Source organism: Phocoena sinus, chromosome 11 (genome assembly GCF_008692025.1).
Source record: "Phocoena sinus isolate mPhoSin1 chromosome 11, mPhoSin1.pri, whole genome shotgun sequence".
Lineage (NCBI taxonomy): Eukaryota > Metazoa > Chordata > Mammalia > Artiodactyla > Phocoenidae > Phocoena > Phocoena sinus.
In genome coordinates this window covers 79,697,016-79,724,857 of record NC_045773.1, presented here as the reverse complement: position 1 = coordinate 79,724,857, position 27,842 = coordinate 79,697,016, and the positions used below count along the sequence as shown (strand labels likewise).

At 38.8% G+C, this 27,842-nt stretch overlaps 1 protein-coding gene and 1 pseudogene across 1 annotated transcript; one reads left to right on the top strand and one right to left on the bottom strand.

Moving 5' to 3' along the window:
* The first annotated feature begins 4,622 nt into the window (after positions 1 to 4,622).
* On the top strand, positions 4,623 to 11,418 carry LOC116762177 (annotated as a pseudogene).
* Positions 11,419 to 13,841: 2,423 nt separating this feature from the next.
* BTNL2 (butyrophilin like 2) lies at positions 13,842 to 27,308 on the bottom strand. The gene is made up of 10 exons (XM_032648925.1): positions 27,230 to 27,308; positions 24,501 to 24,848; positions 22,539 to 22,820; positions 21,343 to 21,363; positions 17,874 to 18,221; positions 16,565 to 16,846; positions 15,760 to 15,858; positions 15,104 to 15,168; positions 14,636 to 14,693; positions 13,842 to 13,903 (listed from the first exon to the last, which is right to left on the bottom strand). The coding sequence occupies exons 1-10, from the start codon at positions 27,306 to 27,308 to the stop codon at positions 13,842 to 13,844; spliced, it is 1,644 nt and encodes a 547-aa protein (XP_032504816.1).
* Between the last annotated feature and the right edge of the window lie 534 nt (positions 27,309 to 27,842).

The following is a 27,842-nucleotide window of genomic DNA, read 5'->3' as shown; positions in this document are numbered from 1 at the left end:
CACAGAGAGTCCCATACAGGATAAATCCAAGGAAAAATATGCCAAGACACATACTAATCAAACTATCAAAAATTAAATACAAAGAAAGCATATTAAAAGCAGCAAGGGAAAAACAACAAATAACACACAAGGGAATCCCCATAGGGTTAACAGCTGATCTCTCAGCAGAAACCCTACAAGCCAGAAGGGAGTGGCAGGACATACTGAAAGTGATGAAGGAGAAAAACCTGCAACCAAGACTACTCTACCCAGCAAGGATCTCATTCACATTTGATGGAGAAATTAAAACCTTTACAGACAAGCAAAAGCTGAGAGAGTTCAGCACCACCAAACCAGCTTTACAACAAATGCTAAAGGAACTTCTCTAGATAAGAAATGCAAAAGAAGGAAACGACCTATAATAACGAACCCAAAACAATATAGAAAATGGGAATAGGAACATACATATCGATAATTACCTTAAATGTAAGTGGACTAAATGCTCCCACCAAAAGACACAGATTGGCTGAATGGATACAAAAACAAGACCCTTATATATGCTGTCTACAAGAGACCCACCTCAGACCTAGAGACACATACAGACTGAAAGTAAGGGGATGGAAAAAGATATTCCATGCAAATGGAAACCAAAAGAAAGCTGGAGTAGCAATTCTCATATCAGACAAAATAGACTTTAAAATAAGGACTATTAAAAGGGATAAAGAAGGACACTACATAATGATCAAGGGATCGATCCAAGAAGAAGATATAACAATTGTAAATATTTTTGCACCCAACATAGGAGCACCTCAATACGTAAGGCAAATACTAACAGCCATAAAAGGGGAAATTGACAGTAACACATTCATAGTAGGGGACTTTAACACCCCACTTTCACCCATGGACAGATCATCCAAAATGAAAATAAATAAGGAAACCCAAGCTTTAAATGATACATTAAACAAGATGGACTTAATTGATATTTATAGGACACTCCATCCAAAAACAACAGAATACACATTTTTCTCAAGTGCTCATGGAACATTCTCCAGGATAGATCATATCTTGGCTCACAAATCAAGCCTTGGTAAATTTAAGAAATTGAAATTGTATCAAGTATCTTTTCTGACCACAACGCCATGAGACTAGATATCAATTACAGGAAAAGATCTGTAAAATATACAAACACATGGAGGCTAAACAATACACTACTTAATAATGAAGTGATCACTGAAGAAATCAAAGAGGAAATAAAAAAATACCTAGAAACAAATGACAATGGAGACACAACGACCCAAAACCTATGGGATGCAGCAAAAGCAGTTCTAAGGGGGAAGTTTATAGCAATACAAGCCCACCTTAAGAAGCAGGAAACATCTCGAATAAACAACCTAACCTTGCACCTCAAGCAATTAGAGAAAGAAGAACAAAAATGCCCCAAAGCTAGCAGAAGGAAAGAAATCATAAAAATCAGATCAGAAATAAATGAAAAAGAAATGAAGGAAACGATAGCAAAGATCAATAAAACTAAAAGCTGGTTCTTTGAGAAGATAAACAAAATTGATAAACCACTAGCCAGACTCATCAAGAAAAAAAGGGAGAAGACTCAAATCAATAGAATTAGAAATGAGAAAGGAGAAATAACAACTGACACTGCAGAAATAAAAAAAATCATGAGAGATTACTACAAGCAACTCTATGCCAATAAAATGGACAATCTGGAAGAAATGGACAAATTCTTAGAAATGCACAACCTGCCAAGACTGAATCAGGAAGAAATAGAAAATATGAACAGACCAATCACAAGCACTGAAATTGAAACTGTGATTAAAAATCTTCCAACAAACAAAAGCCCAGGACCAGATGGCTTCACAGGTGAATTCTATCAAACGTTTAGAGAAGAGCTAACACCTATCCTTCTCGAACTCTTCCAAAATATAGCAGAGGGAGGAACACTCCCAAATTCCTTCTACGAGGCCACCATCACCTTGATACCAAAACCAGACAAGGATGTCACAAATAAAGAAAACTACAGGCCAATATCACTGATGAACATAGATGCAAAAATCCTCAACAAAATACTAGCAAACAGAATCCAACAGCACATTAAAAGGATCATACACCATGATCAAGTGGGGTTTATTCCAGGAATGCAGGGATTCTTCAATATACGCAAATCTATCAATGTGATAAACCATATTAACAAATTGAAGGAGAAAAACCATATGATCATCTCAATAGATGCAGAGAAAGCTTTCGACAAAATTCAACACCCATTTATGATAAAAACCCTCCAGAAAGTAGGCATAGAGGGAACTTTCCTCAACATAATAAAGGCCATATATGACAAGCCCACAGCAAACATCATCCTCAATGGTGAAAAACTGAAAGCATTTCCACTAAGATCAGGAACAAGACAAGGTTGCCCACTCTCACCACTCTTATTCAACATAGTTTTGGAAGTTTTAGCCACAGCAATCAGAGAAGAAAAGGAAATAAAAGGAATCCACATCGGAAAAGAAGAAGTAAAGCTGTCACTGTTTGCAGATGACATGATACTATACATAGAGAATCCTAAAGATGCTACCAGAAAACTACTAGAGCTAATCAATGAATTTGGTAAAGTAGCAGGATACAAAATTAATGCACAGAAATCTCTGGCATTCCTATATACTAATGATGAAAAATCTGAAAGTGAAATCAAGAAAACACTCCCATTTACCATTGCAACAAAAAGAATAAAATATCTAGGAATAAACCTACCTAAGGATACGAAAGACCTGTATGCAGAAAATTATAAGACACTGATGAAAGAAATTAAAGATGATACAAATAGATGGAGAGATATACCATGTTCTTGGATGGGAAGAATCAACATTGTGAAAATGACTCTACTACCCAAAGCAATCTACAGATTCAATGCAATCCCTATCAAACTACCACTGGCATTTTTCACAGAACTAGAACAAAAAATTTCGCAATTTGTATGGAAACACAAAAGACCCCGAATAGCCAAAGCAATCTTGAGAACGAAAAAAGGAGCTGGAGGAATCAGGCTCCCTGACTTCAGACTATACTACAAAGCAACAGTAATTAAGACAGTATGGTACTGGCACAAAAACAGAAAGATAGATCAGTGGAACAGGATAGAAAGCCCAGAGATAAACCCACGCACATATGGACACCTTATCTTTGATAAAGGAGGCAGGAATGTACAGTGGAGAAAGGACAGCCTCTTCAATAAATGGTGCTGGGAAAACTGGACAGGTACATGTAAAAGTATGAGATTAGATCACTCCCTAACACCATACACAAAAATAAGCTCAAAATGGATTAAAGACCTAAATGTAAGGCCAGAAACTATCAAACTCTTAGAGGAAAACATAGGAAGAACACTCTATGACATAAATCACAGCAAGATCCTTTCTGACCCACCTCCTAGAGTAATGGAAATAAAAACAAAAATAAACAAATGGGACCTAATGAAACTTCAAAGCTTTTGCACAGCAAAGGAAACCATAATCAAGACCAAAAGACAACCCTCAGAATGGGAGAAAACATTTGCAAATGAAGCAACTGACAAAGGATTAATCTCCAAAATTTACAAGCAGCTCATGCAGCTCAATAACAAAAAAACAAACAACCTCATCCAAAAATGGGCAGAAGACCTAAACAGACATTTCTCCAAAGAAGATATACAGAATGCCAACAAACACATGAAAGAATGCTCAACATCATTAATCATTAGAGAAATGCAAATCAAAACTACAATGAGATATCATCTCACACCAGTCAGAATGGCCATCATCAAAAAATCTAGAAACAATAAATGCTGGAGAGGGTGTGGAGAAAAGGGGACACTCTTGCACTGCTGGTGGGAATGTGAATTGGTTCAGCCACTATGGAGAACAGTATGGAGGTTCCTTAAAAAACTACAAATAGAATTACCATATGACCCAGCAATCCCACTACTGGGCATATACCCTGAGAAAACCAAAATTCAAAAAGAGTCATGTACCAAAATGTTCATTGCAGCTCTATTTACAATAGCCCGGAGATGGAAAGAACCTAAGCGCCCATCATCGGACGAATGGATAAAGAAGATGTGGCACATATACACAATGGAATATTACTCAGCCTTAAAAAGAAATGAAATTGAGTTATTTGTAATGAGATGGATAGACCTAGAGTCTGTCATACAGAGTGAAGTAAGTCAGAAAGACAAAGACAAATACCATATGCTAACACATATATATGGAATTTAAGGGGAAAAAATGTCATGAAGAACCTAGGGATAAGACAGGAATAGAGGCGCAGACCTACTGGAGAACGGACTTGAGGATATGGGGAGGGGGAAGGGTGAGTTTTGACAGGGCGAGAGAGAGTCATGGACATATACACACTAACAAACGTAGTAAGGTAGATAGCTAGGGGGAAGCAGCCGCAAGGCACAGGGATATTAGCTCGGGGCTTTGGGACAGCCTGGAGGGGTGGGGGGGGGAGAGTGGGAGGGAGGGAGATGCAAGAGGGAAGACACATGGGAGCACATGTATATGTATGGCTGATTCACTTTGTTATAAATCAGAAACTAACACACCATTGTAAAGCAATTATACCCCAATAAAGATGTTAAAAAAAAAAAAAAAGGAAGTGATTTTGAAGAAGCCGTTTTGGAGCTAAAGGTGATAAGTGAGTAATATCTGAGAATACATATCACTCTAAGGGAAATCTAAGTGTTCTGTACTTGATTTGGGGGAGGAGGATGGTGAACAGGACAGAAGCAAAAAAGCAGTTATCCTTAGAGCTAGTCAACATCTTAGACAGTGGATTTAACCCCAAATCCTCTTCATGTATTTATACATTTATTGTGCTGTACTTTAAAATTAAACTATTTCCATAAATATCTACCATAAAAATTGATCATTTATTTCTCTCTACATTTCCCCTCACATATTTTGAAGAAAGGCACCATGATTAGCAAAAAGTACCATTACTCTAAGAGACCAGAATTCCATCTGGGTACCATGATGGACAGAGGCTTAACAGGGAGTGTTAGTGGTCCAGAACCAAATCCACTGTTTGGAGGAAGTGACTGTGAGGGTTTGACAGAGTAGATTGAGGTGCTGGTTAGTTTTATTGTTTTTTAATTTCACATTCATAGGCTCTTTTATGTCTGGCTTTTTTTGTTGTTGTTCACCATTCTGTTTGAGATTTTTCTATGTAGTTAATTGAATGTAGCTGTAGTTCATTTCTATCTCTTTTTTATTGTTTTGCTTTTTACGTTTAGATCTTTCATCTATAGAAATGTATTTTTGGCATGAAGTTTAATGAAAAGCTCAAAATATTGTTTCATAATGTATATATTCACTTATCTCCATACCAGTAGTGAATAGTGTAGAAAATTTCCACCAGTTTTCAATGCATTGTTTCCCATAAACTTCTCATAGGTACCAGGGTAAGTCTAAATTTTCTGTGTGTGGTTATAATGATTTATCTGTCTATTTCTCTGGTGTTTCCATTTCTAAAGCTATATATTCTCTGCCAAGACGAACACATTGTTTCCTTTTAGTTGTAATGTTTTTCTCGTACTGTGGCTATGTTGGGCCTACCTCAAGTTAATTCTTCTCATTTAGCACCAACTGACAAGATATCGATATACTCATTTTATCCATCTTCTTTATGTATAACTTGAATGGAAAAAATCTAATCCATTATGTCTTGAAGGAAAGAGTGACAAACTCTCCTGAGCCATGTTACTGCGATCTCACTTCAGTATCCTCCCAGTAAGAGGTCAAAGATTTCATAGTCATGGAAATAACCTCATGCAGGTGACAACATTTTTCAGTACCTTTCCCATAACAGTTCTTTGACTTATTGGTGTAAAGAAAAGTCCAACCTTTAGAAGCAGTTGTTTGATTATATATCCATGCTTATCTTTCACTCGTTTAAACTTTGTCTATTTTACAGCCACTTCTAATGCTCAGAAATGGGTATTCCTTCTCCTTCCTCTTTCTCAACATAGATATAGGTTTCATCTGCTTATGTCAACTTGGAACTTAAATGATTATATTCTTCCAGGAAATGCAAGGTCTCTTTGGTTTATTTGTTCTTGCTTCCTTGGCTTTGATCTGTTCCATTTTTCTCAGGAGCAGTTTATTTCCTTTTTTCAAGAGAATTGGCAGTTCCCTCAGACAATTCTGAGAAGATGGATTGTCTTTCAGACTGCTTTCTGTTTTCCAGAAGTATATTCCCCCAGGAAGATCAGGGATTGGTAGTAAAAATTATTAGCTCTATTATAATTTTTAGCCAAAAAAAGATGATGTAGCTGAGGTTCCTAATATATTTCCCACAACTGAGAAACTAGAATAGAACTGAGCTTATGGTGGTTCCATACTTTGTGATATCAAGTTTTAAAAAGACAAAATAATATATAGTCTCAGAAGTTAGAATATCCATCATTCTTGAATAGACAGTGAATTCATCTAGTATTCTGGTGCTGTTATATTTTGATATGGGTGTTGGTTATGTGAATCTACTAGCTGACCTAGCTTGTGCAGAGTTCAAGAAGAGGAGGGGTAGTGGAAGGAAAAGAAAGGAGTGAGAATGGAAAAGTAAAAAGATCTTGACTCTTTCATGGACTCACTTCACCTTGTTACCTTCATGTTTTAGATAATCTTTACTCAGTGGAAGAAAGAAAATTTGGAAAAATGACAAAAGAAGATTGTTTAAGGAAGTGACTACATGTAGTCTCAATTTAAGCACAGAAGAAGTCTTCCTTGAAACTCCAATAAATGGAATAGACATATGATATAGATACAGAACAGATATAGATAGAGGGGCAACATGTCTACATTGGCAAATTTTACTCTGTTCCTTCCCTATTATCCTTCTATGGCCAATTGCAGATATGCTGTGTAGAGGAGATATGACAGGCATTGGTATAAGTTCCAGTATCAGCTTCAATGTTCTTGTAATTTTTGAACTTCAGATACCCATTTATCTCATGGGAAAAGAAAAGAACCCCCTTCCATCCACAGAGAGCAATGGTGCTTTGTCCATCTTCTCCCACTGGTGTAGCTGTGAAACACGAGGACAAAAAATGTCCAAGTCTCAGATGAATGACTTTCCTCTCCAGGTTTGGGTTCTGGTACTCATATTTTCATGGTGGGTCCAGAAGATGAAGGAATAAGGCTGAAGTGCACAGGCAAGGGATGGTTTCCCCAGCCTGAAATACAATGGGAAGATGCAAAGGGAGAGAAGATCCCATCTCTCGCTGAGGACAAGACACAAGATAATGATGGGTTGTTTCAGTTTGAGGCATCCCTTCTTGTGAGAGACAGGTCAAAGACAGAAGTGTCCTGTTCCATGAAGAACCCTTTCTTTGGACAAGAGCAAGTGGAAACCATTTTTATCCCAGGTCAGTGTTGCTCATTTGAGGGGCAGGACAGGAGTAAGGAGGGGATATTTATGACCTGGGATGGGCTAGACTTGCTTGGTGTATGTTTTTAATCAGGTTTGGGGAGGGGGTCCTGTGTCAGAACCTTTCTTCCCTAGGACCTCTCCTTGGAAGGTAGCATTCGTTGTGACTTTGGTGATACTTGGGGCTTTCATTGGTGCTGTTGTGTATTTGGCTCAAAATGAACGACAGAAAAAGAAGAAACTATCAGAAGTCAAGAAGGAAAAGGAGAAAGAAAGTAAAGCCAAAGGTAAAACTGTGAATCAGACTTGGTGGGGATCTGTGAATTTATGGGTTTGTTAACATGATTCCGCATGCGGATGGCATCTTTTGGGAACAAAGAGATATGTGTAAGGATGAGTTAGAGCGCCAAGACCTCCTATAAAACATGGAGCCCAGGACCTCCATGAGAAAAAAAAAAGTATTATAAAGTCCATTGGAGAGAGAAAATATCACTGGTATAAACATAGAGGTTTTTTTTTTAATGGTCATAATAATTCTCAATTAAGGTAATTTTTTTGTTTTAGGTATATGGAAGTAGCACTTAGGATCTGGGCTTAGTAACATAGTCTAGAAAATATTTACTTTCTGTTAAATCCATTTTGTTATTTTCTTTCCTTTTTAGAATCAGTTGAGAAAGAGCTTGGTAAGTCTTCCACTTTCTTTGCTCTAATAGAGGAAGTAGAGTCATTACTGTATGCTGTGTGTCTGGCCTCTCACAGGCTGTTATTCCTTTCAGCCAGAAGGAAGAAATTGTATCGGCAAGGTGAGTTATACTGATGTTATGGTTGGATGAACCATTTCATTGGCCCCTCTGTTCTGGTCACCCCCTATTTACCTTGTTGGTGAGGGAGGGATCCCATACCCTAAACAGTATAAGATGTTCAAACACATGACACCCAACACTGGACAAAAGAGATTGACAGCAGTTTTTTAGTCACATGTACCCACATCCTGGGGAAGAAAGACACCTCACACCATGCAGGACCACATGGAGAATGCACCTGGGAGCAGAACGAATTAACATGGTCTGTAGGAGCCAGGATTTTCAGGAATAAGAGAATGAGGTGGCGCTGTTTTCTGTGGAAGTATGTAATTGGCTTGTTTGATATTTTTTGCAGGCTGACAGGGAGGTAAAGTTCATTAGGTTGAAGACCAGCTGTGGTTCAGCTGTTTTGGCCAACAGGGAAATTAGCTGAGAGGGGGAGCTTTTCCTGCTGGGTGGAGGGCATACCTGGTGAAAGCAGGAGAGCTCACGATTAGGCATTTGGAGCCCTGTGAAGCTCAAAGGTATCAAGGCAGCACATAGAATTTTAGGCTTTCCAATACACTCTCACAATTTAAGCCTACTTTTCCTTTCTTCCCGCGAAAAACCAGACCCTCATATTTTAACATAGATGTAGAATGTGGAAAGTGTGAGAAATAAAACAGGAGATGTAAAAGAGGGCAAGTACATCAGAATTGTCATTGAGATAATGAATGCAGAAATATAGTACTATCATAAACCCTCAGATTTCTTGTGGTCACTGCAATTTCACACCCTGAAGTGGCATTCCAATGAATGAGAGAATCTAATTCCTTTGTTCTATCTCAGATTGGAGAAAAGCAGGGTTATATGCTGGTGAGTAACTGATGTTGTCTTGGGGCTTCACGTACTTCAGGATTTCATGAGACATTTCCAGAGAATTTTTCAGATAGGTGCCATCATCTGGAGATTTTACTTTGAATCTGGGAGTCCAAAAAAATACAAGAGGTAAAGGGATAAGCATCTCACTAGTTCGGAGGAAACGTCCTTAGCATATTTTCCCATATGATTTTCTTTTTAGACTGGAGAAAGGAATAGTTCAAAGCAGGTGAGTGCCCTTACTATTTTGTCTCACTTAATCTCTTTTATACAAATGAGAAACTACTCTATTTGTATAAATTCCCAGTAATACCTAACTGGTTTTTCATTTCATGGCTTTCATTTCAATCTCATGCAGAAATGTTAACAGATTTCTTACTGTTCTTACACCGTTCATTCATCAGCATAAAATTATACAACTATTTATTCAGTGCCAAATAAATAGAGTGGAGCTGGTCTCTAACTTCATGGAAAAGCGCATGTACAAACTGTGATGAATCTTATGAAGGAATAAAAGATTGTCATGAGAAAAAAAAATCGTGGATTAAAGGAATTACCCCAAGGAATTGATATTTAATCTGAGACTTAAGTGATATGGTAGATCTATTCATGTGAATAACATTGAAAGAATAGTTCAGTCAGAAGGAAGTCTATTACATACCCAGTCTGATACACAGAAGAGCTTGTTGCATCTCAGTGGAAAAATGGCCCCTGGCCATCTTAGGGTCTTTCCAGAATTATGAGTCGATTTCTACTGCTTGCTACTTCACTCTGAATATCCCTGTATCCACACACATTTCCCAGTTAAGTTAATCCTCCAAAAATTAAAATATATTATAATTTCTAACATACAAATTCTTATGAGAAAACTTTTAATTATTGAAGATGTTCGGTTTGACAAGAAGCAGATTAATTACTACTAGTATTAGCACTATTGCTATTATGAGTACAGGTATTAGTGTCATTACAACCATCAGAAGCTAAAATTTACCAAGTGTTCATCATGAACAAGATATAGTACTAAGTTCTCTACACATTAGCTCGTTGACTTTTCACACTAGTCCTGTATGTACTGAGGTACCATAATGATGTACATCTTCATGAGATTAAAGTGGGACAGAGAGAGACAAAGTAACTTCAACATCACTGCCACGAAAGACAGAGTGATTATCAAAATCCAGCTCTTTCTGACCACACAGCCTGGGATTTCAACCATTAGAAATATAATAAGAGTGTATGAGAAGTAGATGACTTAGGTTTTACATAAGCCTAGAGAAAAATGACACCAAAGAAGCTTAAATGAAAGTGGGTACACTGTGATTGGAAATAAGGCATGGCTTAACTATTAAGAGCAAGCAGTAGAGCAACCAGCATTTGCAGGAGGTTAGAGAAACAACAACTTGAAATATATGATCCTGGAGATTTTCAGATGAGACAGACTTCTTGGCTAAATGGTCTCAGCCTGTCTGGAACACATGGTTACCCAAGGTCCTTTCCATCCCTGGCCTTCTATGATCTACACATCATGTGTCTCCTATGAATGAACATAGGAGAGAACATGCATTGTTTTACCTAATCTTCCATTTCTCTCCCCCTTATTTTTCTTCATTCTCCTTTCCCAGTAATTTGCATCTTCCCTAAAACTAACAAGTCTCCACTGTGGAATGACCTTTATTTTTTTTTCCCCCATACCTACAGTGGTTTTTACTCTGGATCCAGTCACAGCTCTTCCCAACCTCATCTTATCTGAGAGCAGAAAACATATTTATTCAAAAGAGAGTGTTTCTCAGAATGGTGATGCCCCAACACACCAAGAGCAAGGGGAGTCTGAAGCCATCTTCAGTGTTCTGGGCAAGATTTTTCTTACTGTGGAGAGACAATACTGAGAGGTAGAAGTAAATATTGGGCAGAAGTTGGATCTAGAACTAGATGGGCTCTGGGTGTTTGCTCAGACACAGCAAAGAGAGAGGGGTGGTTTTTAGAATGTCCAGAGAAGAATTTCTAGGCGGTGGTATACAAGGCAGGAGAATTCATATTTCCCACCTCCCAGAGAAAGCCTCTGTCACTGAGGCAGCACTCCTGCAAGATAGGAGTTTTCTTGGACTGGGATGCTGGGAATGTGTCCTTTTACAATATGATCGATGGGTCCCACATCTATCCTTTTACTGGAATCACCTTCTGTGGGACCCTTCATCCTTACTTTAGCCTTCAGGGTGCTGGCGCATCTTTGACCATCTGTGCAGCTTCAGATCACACTGAAAATTGTCCTGATTCTTCTCCAAAGACCTCTTTAACTCATTTAAGTAGTTGTGATATAAGCGTCCCCCAAGAAACTCTCTATTACCTCCATAAGAAGTGAAGTGTCAGCACCTCTGCTGCCTCTGCTCAAGCTTCTTATAGGTATGTTGTCCAAGAAAGCTCTTCTTCTTGAAGAGTAGGTCATTCTCACTAGGTATAAATCTGACCCCTTTCAAAGAGAGGTAGAGGGAGAAAGAGAAATGGCACAGCTAGAAAATGTCTGAGGGAATTTCCTCCAGTGCTCCCTTTGGGGAAATACTCTTTCTGGGCAGCAACGATTTGTCACGAGAAAGCTCCAAGTTAATTCATGGGCCTTTCTTCAGTTCTGGTACTTACTGTGTTTTGAAGTAAATATGTTTAAAGCTACATCTAAAGAGAAAATCTCTCTTCTTACTATTTTTGTTATCAAATATGGAAGAGGGAGTGATGTTTAAAGGGGAGGGTCTCAGTTGAGCAGTACTGTTGGAGATACACGCAGAAATCTGTTCAAGTCTTTTAAAAGTTAATGGCTCAGCTTGTTCTTTCTTCAGACTTTGGTGTCCATCAACTTCTAAACTTGGACTTTGCCAAGGTGTGTTGAAGACTGATAAATAACTGTAAAACCATTTGAGGAGAACAAGCCTCCTGGGAAGGAAGAGCCTTTTTTTTAAAAAAAGAAAAAAAAACAAGTTCTTACTGGTCAGCAAGTCCAGAACTGTATGTGAATAAAAAAGGAATGGATGTTACAATTTATGTTTTCAGAGAAAAAAAAATCATCAAATAGGAATGGAGAAACATCCTCAGACTTCATGAAGAAAGAGTCATCATTAACATTGCCTATTTTTTTCTTCCTGACCAAGTTCTTCCCGCTGTTGAGGGTTTTTCCTTTGCCTTTAATGCAGCTAAGCCTTCTCCAGGTGTTTATCACAAAGTTTATGTTTTCAAGAATATAAAATATGAGCTCCTCCTGTTAAATGAACCCTCTCTTTCTGACAGTAGATGAGATCAACTTAGATCCACTTAGGTTTTTCTGCACTTCTAGCAGATCTTTAAGTGACAAGTCCCTTTAACAACCTCTCTTGGAAGGTATACTGCCATAGCAAAAGTTCCCTAACACACAGCCACTAAGTGGCAGTCAGTATTTGAACCCAAGAAGAATAAATCCAGAGCCCAGAATATTAACTTTACTGACAATAAAGGAAGGGCTTAAATAACAAGCGAGAAATAATAAAAGCAGGAGAGAGGTAAATGAATGGTGGGGAAAATATTAATAGGTATAATCAAGTGGACATGTGGATGAGGATATGTGAGGGTAACAACAGAATGGGTACAAATGGTATTGGAAGTATGATATGGAACAGGAAGGACAATGCGTTCAGTTTGGGATATTTTACTTTTGTCATACATATATGTGTGTGTGTGTGTATATGTATATATATCACACAAAATGTGAACCCTGATGTAAACTATGGACTTTAGTTGAAAATAACATACCAGTATCAGTTCATCAGTTGTAACAAATGTACCACACCAATGCAAGTTGTTAATAATAGAAGAAACTAAGGGGTGAGAGGGGAGGGATAAGGGAGTGCTCTAGATTTTCCACTCAATTTTTTTGTAAACCTGAAACAACTCTTAAAAAATAAAGTCTTTTAATTTAAAAAAAAAAAGGATGAAGTACTGGTACATGCCACAACATGGATGAACTTTGAAAACATTACACTAAATTAAAAAAATACAGACACAAAGAAATCCATATATAGTATTTTATGATTCCATTTATATGAAATACCCAGTATAGGCAAATTCACAGAAACAAAGTATATTAGGGGCTGGAGGGAGAGAAAAATGGGTGTAACTGCTTAATGGTTATGGAGTTTCCTTTTAGAGTAATCAAAATATTCTGGAGCTGGATACTGATGAAGGTTGCACATATTGTGAAGGTAAAAATACCACAGAATTGGACAGTTTATTTTTTTCTTTAAATAAAATTCTAATGGATATGAAAATTAAATACACTTTGATTACATTCCTTCCTAATTTTGATTGAACTCAGATTTGAGACAACATTTCAGTAATTATATATCTTTCTCATCTTAGTAATAACATCTTTCCCATTTTGCATTCTGCCATTGAGATTTCTCTCTTCAAGAAACTGTAAAATCAGAGTCTAAAAAGGCCTGAAAACTGTTCATGATTTTTGGTTCCCTTTAAGTTAAAACAACAATAAGAATTGGACACTTTAAAATGACTAAAATGATGAATTTGATGTGTATTTTACCACTACTGGAAAAATTTAAAAACTAAATCAAATAAATGTTCAAATACTTGTGAAATAATAATACTACAGTATTACACTACATAGTTTCAAACACAAGTTTATGAGTTTAAAAATAGAGAAAACATATCGTGACCCAAAAGAGAAAACTCCAGAATGCCGCAGATGAAAAATCCTCAAGGACAGTTAAAACCGTGACGTCTGCCTTCCTAGAAAGCAGCAGCCTGTCATTTGCGGGTATTCCTCATTCTCACTTCAGAAGCTTTTAAGACTTCTTCCAGATCTTTATTTCTTCACATTCTTTCTTGTCCTATGTGTGGCTTCTCTCTTTTAATTCATTGTGACTTTTAAAATATTTTTATTTCCATTGCATTTTATTACTTGTGTTGCATTAATTGCTTATGTTTATTCTATAATTGTTAATTTTAAACTGTGTGCTTTTTTCACTCTAAAACAGAAATTGATATTTTCATAAACATAACACATTTTTCTCTTGGACTAAAATTTCTGAAAAATTTCCTTACTCCACATTCTTAATTAACTTTCTGAAAAAGTCTGGTGCAGGAATTACACCGTTTATGTGATTTTCAAGATTATGTCTTAGTGATCAGATTTTTCTCCTTATATTCAGTTGTATTTTCTTTACCTTATTTTAACCGTATTTTTTGTTTTCTCACCCCCACTTGGATAATTAATTGCCACTTTCCTAGAGAAACCGATCAAATATTTGATCATTCCTTGCACTTCCTCCTCTAGGCTAAATTGCATTTCCCATTGGATTTTCTAAGGGTCTTTTATCACCAGATATCAGATTGTGATCCGTAGGCAGGATATCAGAGAGCTTGGGATATGATAGGTCACAGAAGGGATCAGTCTCCAGGTCAGATTTGGTGCCAGAGTAAATTAAAGCCTCTTGATTAGGTAAATGGGTGATCGTGTGAGACCCCTTCAAGCGGTTGGTGAAAGGGGAAAAGAGCTGGGACTGAGAATATAATTCTGGTTTCCAGAATCCAAGGTTATTGTTTTCCTTGGAGGTGTTGCTGGGGTTCTCTTAGGTGCAGGGAAAATGTCAGGAGAACCTACAGTAAGGGACCAAAGAATGAAGGGGGTGCAGAATTTCAGAGAAGAAAATTAGGGGGGTATAGATAAGGCACTTGTTCATGTTATAGAAGGAGAGACATCCAGAAGTGTAGTCCAGAGAGATTCTAACCTGTCCCAGAGACATCTTCAGAAAGCAGAGGCTTAGAGGAGAGGAAATGGCCCAGTACTCATTTCCATAGCAACTCACTGCCCGAACCCATTCTCAGTTGACACAAAGATGACTCCTTCACGACACCATCCTTGGCAACACTCAGGACCCATACTGTCCTGTCCCCAACCTCCGCTTCTTGTAACCACCTTCCTGAGATGAGCCCCTCCTGGCCCATCGCAGTGAGGATGCCATCAGATCACTGTAGGAAGTCTGGTTGCGTGACCGTCTGTGGGCTACACGCTCATTTCCCTCAGAAAGGATCAGTTCTGAGTGAGCTGTATTTGGATCCAATGTCTCATTCACTGCAGAGAAAGAAAATCCATTCTGATAATAATCAATACAGGAATATTTTAAAATATCAATTTCATGATATTAACATCCAAACAGGAAAACAAAAGTTACAATGACTTAAGAAATTTAAAGTGGAAGAACTTTCTAGGGCACACAAAACAGCCTATCAATACATGAGAAGTCCTTCACTGGTAGAGCAGGAATAGCCAATAAGCAAGTCACCATATTTGTAATGATCTTAGTGAAATGTTCATGCCAACAGAATCCCAGTTAAGTCTCAGCTCTCAACTTCAAAGTGAGGATGGCTTTGCCACTTTTTTTCTTCCTTTCCCTTAACTAAATCACTTGGGAATGTGCACTGGGAGATTAAATTATTGTCTTTTAATTCTTTTGCTTCTATTATCACTGTAAACTGAGCTTTTTCAGCACTGATCCTCAATTACATGAATGTAAGCCATCAACTCTCATGTTCCATGAATTATTGACTATCCCCTGAATGTCTCTGTGCTTCAGTGCCTGCTGCAAAGAGAGGTTAGGGAAAGTGTACAGTAAGGCTCCCATCACAAAGTGTGCTCCACGCTGTTTCTGTTTTCCTAACTTACCTTTTCTACAGCTCTTCCTCCAGATCAAGCCTACAGCCCCAACAAGAGGAAGCAATCCCAAAATAAGCAGTATCTTCCATGAAAAAGTCATCCCAGGCTCTAAAATGGAAACCCCAGAATCACATTAAATCATGAAACTGGGAAATTTTCAAGATCGTTCTTTTCATCTGAGAGCTCTTAGACTGGAGAGGAAGGTGAGAATTAGTCCTGTCAAGAAGAAAGTGGGTCTGCTTCTCCTTGCTCTGCAGAGGCTGAGGAGAGGCTGGGGGTTTATGCTAGCTTTCTTGTTTGCTCCTCTCAGAAACACACACACACACACACACACACACACACACACACATACAGTTCTCCCCCTTCTCTTTTCCAATTATACCACCACAATCACTGGAATAATGAGGGCAGCAAAAGGATAAATTTACTGAGTCCACAGTCATGAAGATGGTGTTAAGGAAAATTAATTTCTAATCCAGAAGAAAACCCATCATGAGGGGGAAAGAATGATGTCATTGTTTTCACATTAGAAGAAAAGAGATTATAGATATAGTGATGATAGAGCCAATTCTTGGAATTCAGTAGATATTAATGTAACCATATAACCTTAGGGCTTTAGTTGGGAATTTCAGGAAGAAACTCTAAAGAGGAGAATCTCTAGGTGTCCTGAAGACCAGCTTTGCAAGAGATAGCAAGAGACTTCATCAGAAAGAAAACATAAAAACAAAAAATAGAAAAGCAATAAAATGAGTAAGTTTGTGTTGGTCTTCATATTTATTTCCCAAAGCTGAGAGGAGCACATGGAATCACTAACCTGAAGGAGAAAAAGTTGTCATTTTCTCCTCACCAAGAAGGGGGTTGCTGATGGAGCAGGTCACATTCACAACAGAGCTGTTTTTGACCAGTAGAAATGCCTCCACATGGAACAGGCCCTGGCTGCCTTGAGTCAGGTCCTGGGAAACTGATGGTATTGTCTTTCCTTCCATGTCCCTCCATTGCACATGGGGCTGTGGGAACCACCCTTCTGAAGTGCACTTCAGCTTTGTTTCTCCATCTTTCAGTGCCTCCATGGAGATCCGAGGGGAAGAACCCAAACCTGGGAATAGAGATGAAGGAAGGCAATTTAGAGTCTCTGCAAGTGGTTACACAGTCAGTGATTGCACAGAGGGGGAAGGAAGGGTTCAGAGACTTGGAGAAGAAAGCAAAGCTTAGGGGGGAATTATACTCCACTCAGGAACGAGACTAGCTGGAGCCTTTACTTGTCTCCTTTTGTTTGCAAATTTTTATTTTTATGCTTTGTATTCCTAAAATCATTCTGGGACAGATTAAAGGATACAATACATTTCAAATCCAATTGTTTTCCTTCTATACCTGAAACAAAGTAACTTTGACCAGGTAGGTCATGAGTCACATAGCCAGAAAAATAAAAAAGACAGAATATCCTCAAAGAAAAAAATCTTATAAATACATGCGTCCAATGGCAGAAAATGATGAAGTTCATTAAAAGTTTTAACATGTGCTCTCATGGATGTTTTCTAAACATATTTATTAATTTGAATACACCATCAATGGGAGAAACAAGTAGATTTTCCTCAATTTAGGCAATGTCCTCAATGGCATTTGCTAACCTTGGAAAATCAATTCTCACCCACAAACATAGGCAGTGGGAAATCATGATGCAGGGATTGATTTTGTCTTTCCTCCTCCGTCCTGCCAATACTGTCAATATTTATGATTTTTGCTTATATGGTGGATCTAGTTTAGCCTTCAAATAATCATGCTTCCTAATAACTACATATTTCCCAGAATTTTAAAAACACACTGAAATAATGAGTCCTGTGTACTTATGGAGTAAGAATCTCACATTTTACTAGGTGTATGGCCACTTTATGGAGATCCTGGGAAGGATACAAATTTACACACAAAGGATCAAATCTGGTCCTTTAGGGTTTGTGGACTTTATGTATTTATTACAGCTCCTGTACATGGGAGAGTTTACTAAAAATTTGATGAGTGAATGGACATTAAGAAAATTTCAGGTGCCAGAGAAATTTTCCATGAACTAGCAAGTTAAAGCTGTGGGAACAAATGTTGATTTCAAAACATCTATCTAGAATCCTTACCTACGATCTTCAGGTCCAAATCAGCTTCCTGGTAGACACCATCTTTTTCAAAAAGGCACTGGTACTTCCCATCATCTGAAGTCCTGGCATTGTTTATCTGCAGGGTCAGCCTCCCCTCATTGATAGCATCACTCACCAATGCAGTCCTCCCTCGATACTCGGCCATCTGCTCTCCAGCCACATGGTCCCCATCCATATAGACATAAACAGCAGGATAACGGTGTGATCGCACCCACCTCACCTCCATACTCTGTGCATCAGTCTTTGGGGACAGGGAACAGGTTAATTGTATGTCTTCTCCCACTCTGACAAGGATGGGCTGGGAAGGTCCAATCACTTTTAAGGAAGCTGTTAAATACAGCAGACAAAAAGCAATGGAAGATCCAAACTGGAGCAAATAGTGTCATCAGTAAGAACATCTTGAGTAGGGTTTAGAACCCAGGGACATGCCAGGGGAGCCCTGAGGTTCAAGGTCATCCCTTGGAGAGGTAGAGGTTTGGTGGAATCAGGATAGAGGTTGTCCCTATTCAAGGCAGAACCATCTCATTAGGTGTGTCTGTCTGAAAATTATCACTAACAGAACCCACACTTGCAGCCCCTACCTATAATCTTATTCAGTTTACAGCCCAATAAGAAAATAATTTTGCAATTAAAATTTTATCATTTTAAATTTGCACAACCTTAAACTACTTCTTAATCTGTGTATGTCTCAGCTTCTTATACCATAAGACAAATATATCACTATCAAAATCATAAGTTTTTACTGGAGTTAATAACCATATAAAGAGTTTGATGACCATGCAGTGTGAGTGGAGACCTAAGATTATAAGACTTGAGGTCATTGGAGCCAATCCCACTCTAGACCTTGATAATGGGAAGGGAACAAAACTGAGTCAGGTGGCTTTTTAGTAATGAAATGTGAAGAAACCTTCCCTAGTTTGTTTTATAATACCTTATAAGTCAGATCCGCCACCGTATTTCAGTTTCCCAAGCTCCCACATATGTGGGGCGCTAAACACACAGCAGTCGATGTTCTCAGGTGATCTTGAGAAATGTTATAAGATCAAGAATTGGGGAGATTGGCAAAATACGAAGCCCAAAGCAAGAATGAATACATAAAAATGAGTCTAATTCCCCCATTATGAAGAATGGAGATTTTCTCTGAGGGCTTTCCTGGCTTTTCCTGGACCCAACTTGCAGTTCTCATCAGATCCTGGCCATGTTGATTATGCTCTATACTATATTTAGAGTCATCCTTTTCCATCAAATGGTAGAACGTTTTTACCATTCTAATGCTGAAGTGTAATGATCATTTATAAAGAAATACAAGCATAAATTTGTAAACTGTCTGGACGGGGAGTCAATGATCAAAGGCAAAATGTCCTCATTATGTATTTAGCCAAAATATTCTAGGTACTTCTCTAGAGAGGAAACTCGTTGCCAGCATAATTTTAATTTTCAGATCATTTCATTCTATTCTTGCTAAAATTTGACTGCCAGTTATATCCAGCATGTTGTTTGCTTTGTTCTTCAATTTTACCTAAAACATATTATCTCTACTTCATATGTATCTGTTTAAATATAAAGACAAAAGTAGGAATCAGAAGAAAAAAAAAGAACTAGTAGTTAGTTTGCTGCTATTTCTCCATCCATGTATCTTATAGTAATAAAGCAGACTGTTTCCTCATCTCTGTTATCCATATGAGGTTTTTTTTTACTCCTGTCCATGACCTGTGGTACAAATCAACTCAACTGAATTACTCTTCCAGAGATTGGTAATTAAGAGCTAAAATTGACTGTTTCCCAACTGTAAAATGATGATAAATCTATTCACCTTTAAATTATTGTAAGAAAAGAAAATAATTCCTGAAAAGCACTTAGCATCGTCCCAGGCATGTTATTACCATTTCAAAAACTTAGTCATTATCTGTATTACCAACAACATTATTTGCCAGAGAAGGGAACTAGGATTTCAGTCTCAGGACTTCTAAGGAAATCTCGGTTCACCAGCAGCCTCTGAGCTCTAATTCACAAGCTCTAAAAACACAAAGGTAGCTGTGAATCTCCTACTCTACTCTCTATTAGGAGCTCACCCTCAAAGCTCCTGAGGGCACAGCCCTCCTCCTGACAGGGAACCCACGGAAGCTTTGTCTTTTCATATTGTTTCAATGTGGGTCCAGAAGGTGTGCACAACTTAGAAACAACAAGACATCAGATTGTATTTTGTGTGCTAGGTGTCCAATGGGCATGTCAATTTGGTTCAGATGACTTAGAGAAATGAGTCTTCACTTAAATTTTTCTTAAGGGACAGAGACATGGGTCAACCTGCCCAAACACTAGCTTGGCTTTCTGATCTGTAACTAACAAGCTCTGCCAGCCAAGGTTTCTGTCCTATCACAAGCAGATGTCACCTGGGTGGGAGGGTATCCGACTTGGAAGGTAAGACTCGCAGATGTGCACTCTCTTCAAACTGTGGAGTTACCTTTGACCATCCCAAGGCCCTTTCCTTTATCTTTATGGTCCAAAGGGGTCCAAAGTGTCACACTAGACTCTGACAGAGATTGGGGTGTGTTCGCCACCCTAATTTTCCTCAAAAACTCCTACATGGGCCGAAAAGTGTGCTTAAACTCACCTAACATGTGCACAGGCACGCACCCACATAAGCATATATTCCTGTAACAGGTGACTTGAGGGAAAGCAGAGTACTGATGGAAGGAGAAAACGAGCAGGTAGGGGGCAGGTTGGTTGTCATGGGCTGGGAGAAGAGGTCACAGAAATGAGGAACAGGAGGAAGATGATAAGGCAACAAAGGAGAAACTGAAAGAGGTTCAAAAATCAGTTGGTTACTGTTTAAACCACTTATCTTAGGTACAGTAAAATCATACCTGCAGTCCAACTATTAAGTAAAGAAATAAAAAGGAAAATGATAACCCCAAGCACAGGGTCCCAGGCTGCATCTAAGAAAGTCACAGCTCCCTCCCGACAGTGATGAGGTCAGACTTACTGGGGTGAATAGCAGGTACAGAAACCGTAGCAGGGCCAGAGGTTGCAGGTGGTGGGTGAGGACCGCCAGTTATCGTGATGGCACTGCTTCCTCACACTAGAAACTCACACTAAGGCCTCCAGAGCTGGGCCAGCTGTCCTTTGTCTTGCCCTACACACTCCCTTTCCTCCCACCCAGAAGGACAGAGCTTAGGTCTGTACCCATTTTAGGCATCCATCTGAGGCTCATTGGGGTCCCATGAACACTGAAAGTGGCAGGTTACGAGGTGCAAAGGTGCCTTCAGGAAGCTGCACTTTGCTGGTCCCTCTACTACTAAATGTGAGACTTGGGAAGGTCATGCCTCAGTTTCTCATCTGGATCACGAGGTGTCACCTTCTCTGTGCACGCTTTGTCCAAGGAGCACCACCCTCCCCTGGAGAGGGCAGAGGCTCGTGTATACTTGTGAGAGCCACCACCTCTACTTACCCAGCTCTGTCTGGAGTTTTTCTGGAAAAAGAATGAAAATAACATATCAAGGAATTTGGTCTAAGGGAAAGGAGAGAAAATATTTCCCAAAAAAACCCCCAAAGTTCTACATCTTATGGAAACACTTGATTCATAAGAAAAATAAAATGTAAAAAACTAATGATTTTTCCCCATCCACCTCCTGGTGGTCCAGCTGTTTTTCCCTTTCTCTGCACAACAAAAATGCTCTCATTTCTACCAGCCCATGATTCTGCTTGTTTCTGCTTATATTTAACATATCGATATTTAACTATTTCATAAAAATAATAATACTCTTTTTATAAATGCATGAAAAGTATAAAAATATATGGACATAGACAATTATCACCCATAATTACAAACTGAGAGATATATAAATATATATGTTTTGCAATTATGTGTATATATGTATTGTTCCTTTTAACATTAACATATAATATTTATTTTAACTTTTTTTCCTGTATCCATTTATATGAATAACTATGTACTTATTTCTTTATATCTAAATGTAGAGGGTGTCCCAAAAGTCTTAGTGAAATTTTAAGTTATTTAAAGCCAATAATCTTTCCATGATTGGAAATATCTATTTATAGATAGATAGATGATAGATAGATAGATAGATATAATCTTTATCATTTAAGTAGTCCATCAGGGGGATATTTTCAACCATTAAAATTATTTGAAAATACCATTTTTCATCAATGCTATAAGTAACATAAGACACTTAACACTCCACTGCTGTATTGGATTTTTGGCTGTTGTTTTTGTTGCTATTTATAAATGAGGCTATAATAAAGATGCTGCTATGTAAGCAGCTGTCTCCATCTCTGATTATGTTCAGATGATAAGCTCCTAGAAGTAACTGGCACAAATACAGCACAAGAAAACATTTCAGTTGAAAGAATATAGTTGTATTTCCTTTATAATGTAACACATACTTGTGAGTAAAGAAAATTAATAAAGAAAGAAGAAAAGGCAGAATCTGAAAGAAACTGGAATGCCATTAACAATAGCTATATAGTGTATATATTTCCAGCCATAAATGTTTTATAGTTTTTAATGCATATTACAAAATATTAGATATTCTTCTTGATTAAAAAATATTAAGTGCTATGGAACAGTCCCTGCAACCTTTCCTGCTAATCAGAGCATCTTGGTCCTAGAGGCAGAGCACTGACCTGGGATGGAGATGTCTGAGTCCCTCTCCTCAGTGAGTGTGGGGCTGTGGATAAAGCAGGACACAATCTCTGTAGAGACATTCCTGACCACAAGAGTGCTTTCTACATAGAACAAGCCATCTTCATCTTGGATGCTATGCTTAGAGATAGTCAGCAACTTTTCTCCCCTGATGTCTTGCCAAGAAATCTGAGGTTCTGGGAACCAGCCTTTTGCAGTGCACACAAGCTGGAGTCCGCTTTCCACAGATCCATCCATGTGGATGTAAGGGTCAGACCCCAGACCTGTGGTGGAAAGACACAGCCCTGAGTCCCAAAGCCCATGGAGGCACAAATCACAGAGGCTGGGAGTCCAATGACATTGCATAGGTAGAGAGCAGAAGTTCAAGGTTCTGGGGAGCAAAAGATGGCCCAAAGTCCTCTTCCCATTCAAACTGGAGTTCACATACACTTTATTTATACCCCAGTCTGGATTCTTAAATTTTAACACATGAGCAGTATTTTTATTCAGACCCAGACATGAAAATAAGAGAAAGGGACATAATAACAGTTTGCTTGTGTCTCTAGCACGGCAAACTAAGATGTGTTAAAATTTACTCACGAACTCCCTCACGCCACAGACTCTGCCTGTTTCATCTTAATATTATTGTGTCAGGCACTTTGACTTGTTGGATAATATCTTGACTCCAATTAAATAGAATATTTAATATAAAGTGAGACATCATTTCCAGGGAGAATATTTTTCTCATTTCTTCTGTTGGTGGTTGTGAACTTGGGGTGCAAACAGATAATCTGGGCCATGTAAAATGGGAAGCTTCATGTTGAGTTTCTGTATCTAAATATTCCATTCCACGGGAAAATGTTGTCAAGACATCCCAGTTTTATATAATCCTGAAATTCTTTCTCTATTCAACACAACTCTCAAACCCAAATGAAGAGGATTCTATTTTCCATAGATGGTAGTTCTGTCTCTATCACTTGCTGGGGACAGAGACACACTTTCTTCACCTAGAGGCTTAGAAAATGCATGGTTTCTTTTCAAATGTCCCTGAGAGTGAAATGCCTTAGTACGTGCCCTCCCCACTCCACATCTCAGAAGTATGTGGATTATTTCATCCATCTTGAATCAACTTGAACATAATAACATTAATAATCATACATAGGTGTTGAGACAAAATGTGTTAGGGAACAGAAAGAGGTCACATCAGCCAGAGATGTTAACATCTCCAGAGAACTATTTCCCTGATAAGGCAAGCCTGATTTTCTCTTTAGCACATGGAGGAGTTATTCCTGCCAGGGAACCATACGATAGTTTACTTTTCAGATATTTGTTTCTCCACAGAGACATCCTTTCTTCAGTCGTTCCCTTCTTCTGACTCTGTCCTACTTTGCTAACACAAAAACATCATGCAGACCCTTGTCACTCACAATGGGTATGTCCCCAAAACATCTGTGAACCCCCAATTCACTGAACACTAGTATACAGTAATCTCCATAAACGCATCATGTTCTTAATGTCTTAGTCTCATCACTAACTTTCTAACTTGAGGTGGCGTTACACAAAGAAACAATGTGTTCACATCTCAGTGACTGTGTACTTGAGGCTGAGTAGAGAACATGGATGCAGGGCAGTCCGCTAGGGTTGCTCACCCAGCAATTGACTTGCCCTTGTGCACTAGCCTATATGGCACAAATTCTTGCCTCAGCAAAACTGCTAGTGACTACATGTCATCAATGTTAAATAATCCTCAAGAATAGTCAAAACTGTGTAAGTTAAATTTAGGGGAATTGTTTGTGAGTTCACTTTAAAGATTTCAGAACCACTTGCCTCCAAATGAATCAGGATAGAGGACTGGACAGGAGCAATTGCCTTGATGATTCAAAGGGAATTCTTCAATTGGAACCAAGCTTAACACAAATTAATACACTTCTTCTGAGTCCCTATGTCTTTTCTGAGATGCTCACCTGCTACGTTGAGCAGCAAGCTTGTTTCTCCACAATAGTTTCCCTCTTGGAAATGGCACCAGTACTGCCCATGATCAGATGGCCGGATGTTGTGTATCTTCAGAGCCACACTTCCCTCAGTAACGTTGTCCTCTATCCACTCTACCCGGCCTCTGTACTCCTCCATCTGCATCTCCGTCACCTCAGCTCCATCCCCATACAAAAACACAGGTGTGCTGAGCTCTGAGTGGTACCACCTCACCTCCATGTGCCTCGTGGTCCTCTTAGGGAGGAGCTGACAGGTTAGTAGGGCATCTTCCCCGACCATGACCAGGGTAGGATGGGCGGAACCAATCACTCTAAAGTCATCTACAAAAGAGTGACAAAGAGAAACCGGGAAATGCCAACCGGAGGATCAATATGATTGTTTTGGGATGTCTACTCTATGAAAATGGAGGCACCTGGAGGAGGGAAAGTTTTATTTGCAATGTTTTAGAGAAACCCAGCATTATGATTTGCATCTTTGGTTGTACAGAGACAATCTTGTGTACCGAAAATAACACGCAGTTCAAAAATTTTAGTGTGATGGGCTTCCTTGGTGGCACAGTGGTTGAGAGTCCGCCTGCCGATGCAGGGGACACGGGTTCGTGCCCTGGTCTGGGAAGATCCCACATGCCGTGGAGCAGCTAGGCCCATGAGCCATGACCACTGAGCCTGTGTGTCCGGAGCCTGTGCTCCGCAACGGGAGAGGCCACAACAGTGAGAGGCCCACGTACCGCAAAAAAAAAAAATTTAGTGTGCGTGCTAAATCTATTACTTACCAGCTGTGTGATTCAGGGGCAAATCCATTATTCTCGATGAGATTTTAAGATTTGCAATCTCAATTTATTCATCTTTAAGATTTTAAAACCACCGTCTCTGGGTTGCTTTTATTCTCAAATAAGTTAATGTGTAAATTGATTTTTTTTATTGGGAACTTTATTAGTTAGTGATTTATTTTATATTTTACAGTGATTTATTTTCTAGTTAGTAATTTCACTTTGGTGACTGACATTGTAATCACTTTTCCTAAAATTTAGATAATAGATTTATTCAACAGATTTTTCAGCTTTTCAGAATTGTTTTTGTCTTGTCCTATGTAACAAACTGGATTTGTTTTGCTTTGTTTTGTTTCATTTTGTTTTTGTCTGGACTGGGCAAGAATCTAGTTACTGGGGCTATGTAAAATGCAGTTTTTGCAAGGACATTTTGTGGTGGATTAAGGGTAGTGATTAGTGAAGTAAGTCAGAAAGAGAAAAACAAATATCATATATTAATACATATATGTGGAATCTAGAAAAATGGTACAGATGAACCTATTTGCAGGGAAGGAATAGAGACGCAGATGTAGAGAATGGACATGTGGACACAGGGGGGAAGGATAGGGTGGGACAAACTGGAGATTAGGATTGAAATATATACACTACCATGTATAAAGTAGATAGCTAGTGGGAGCCTGCTGTATAGCACAGTGAGCTCAGCTCCATGCTCTGTGATGACCTAGATGGGTGGGATGGAGGGGAGGTGGGGAGGGGAGGTCCAAGAGGGAGGGGATATATATATACATATAGCTGATTCACTTCGTTATACAGCATAAACTAACACAACATTGTACAGCAACTATACTCTGTGTAAAAAAAAAAAAAGAAAGAAAGAAAAATAAAAGGCAGTGATTAGTATAAAGAGTTCAAGCCTTCCAATAAAATTTTAAGTCATGTTTGACGTCTTCTTTATCTGCAAATTGAAGAGCTGTTTAATAATTCTGTATGTTCCTATGCTTAATAATTTCATATGTCATGTATATTATGTTTTTTCTCATCCTAAAATGCTCCAGGGCCATTTGCACTTTGTGCAGATCCAACCCTCCTAAGAAGGAACTTCATCTCGTTTAGTTGATGCTCAACATCAAGTAGATGGTGCTCAAAAGGTCACTATGGAACATAGATAGACATCTGTTTGCATTGTGTTTATGGAATCCGAGTATAAAGCTAGAACTGAAGTCATACCATTTGGGTGACTTCTTTTACAGGTTAGGAAGTTGCATCCCATATCAGGGAGGGAAGCCTCACCACATCATATAGTTTCTGACAGCCTCAGTCTGGAGCCTGTGTCTTCTGATGTCCTATCCAATGTTTTTTCCCACCTTGCAATCCTGCATTTTCCTTGGGGCTCTGATATTACCCACTGACATTGAATTTTCACAATCCCTTTTCAAGGTACAATATTTTGACCAACAAAATTCAGCTACTGAGATTTCCAACCCCATTTCTTAGAAGTCTCCTTTTAGTTCCTTATTTCCAAGTACTTTTATGCTGTTTAATTTATGGTAGGAAGCAGCCACTTTTTTCTCACCCCGGAAGTGTTGTCCTAAATAGAAGCAGGAGAATGGATGACTTACCATGTTCCAGGTACTGATTCAGGTGTTTTCTATGTACAGCCTGATTTAATCTTAAAGGCTGTGCTAAGCTATGAGATGTAGGTAGGTTGTTATTCTTATCATAAAGATGAGAAAACTAAGGCAGAAGGTATTCAAGTAACTTTCCAAAGGTAACACAGCTGGAGGTGGAGGAGCCCTTTTTATAACACAGGTGCTTTGACCCCTGAATCCCCACTCTTAATATTGTACTAGCCCTTTTGAATTTAGAACTCTGCACCCAGACTGGACCTCTGAGACACTCGAATATGCAGTAAAGGGAAGAAGAGCATCCTACCTGACTGCTTCATGCTGAGCAGTACAAAGAAAAAGGAGGCAACTACACCAGACAGACTGTACCCTGGAAAATCCACCATCTTCCCTGGAACAAACACAAGAGAAAATATGACTGTACCTAAATGAGGCTGTAATACAGCAAGCACTTCCGTGTTTCCAGTGGTTACGTAGACATAAAGAAAAATCAACATCAACACCTTCCACAATCAAATGATGAAATGGGCTTGGTTCCCTTTCTCTGCATTTATCGATCATTTCCAAACTCTTACTTACTGTGTTGTACTTTAACCTATTTGGGGTCCCCGAGGGAAGATTTCTGATTTAAATGAAAATGACTTCTGGGCCAAAGGGACAATAATATTTAGATAATTTTTTTAAATCTCCTTAGATCCATTTATTCTGAGCATGCAGAATTTCAGAGACCTCCTTCCAGTCCCTCCTGCAAAGTCCTTCATCTCTACGGTCTCCAAGATGTAAAGGAAAGAGCAGAAAGGCTCTGCATCCTCACGCTATAGCCAGGAAGCCATTACTAGGGCCTCGGGAGGACCCAGGGACAGGGGATGCCTTGGAAAGGAAAGGAAAGAATAGTGGAAATGGTGATACAGAAGAAGACT

Bases quoted from the DNA above. Each gene is read 5' to 3' on its own strand.
- BTNL2 (XM_032648925.1), bottom strand. From the start codon at position 27,308: ATGGTGGATTTTCCAGGGTACAGTCTGTCTGGTGTAGTTGCCTCCTTT. The intron at 21,364-22,538 runs GTCAGTGCTCTG...TTCTTTTTCCAG, and splicing joins CTCAGACATCTCCATCCCAG to AAAAACTCCAGACAGAGCTG. The intron at 18,222-21,342 runs GTAAGTAGAGGT...TGTATTTAACAG, and splicing joins AAAACTCCAGACAGAGCTGG to CTTCCTTAAAAGTGATTGGA.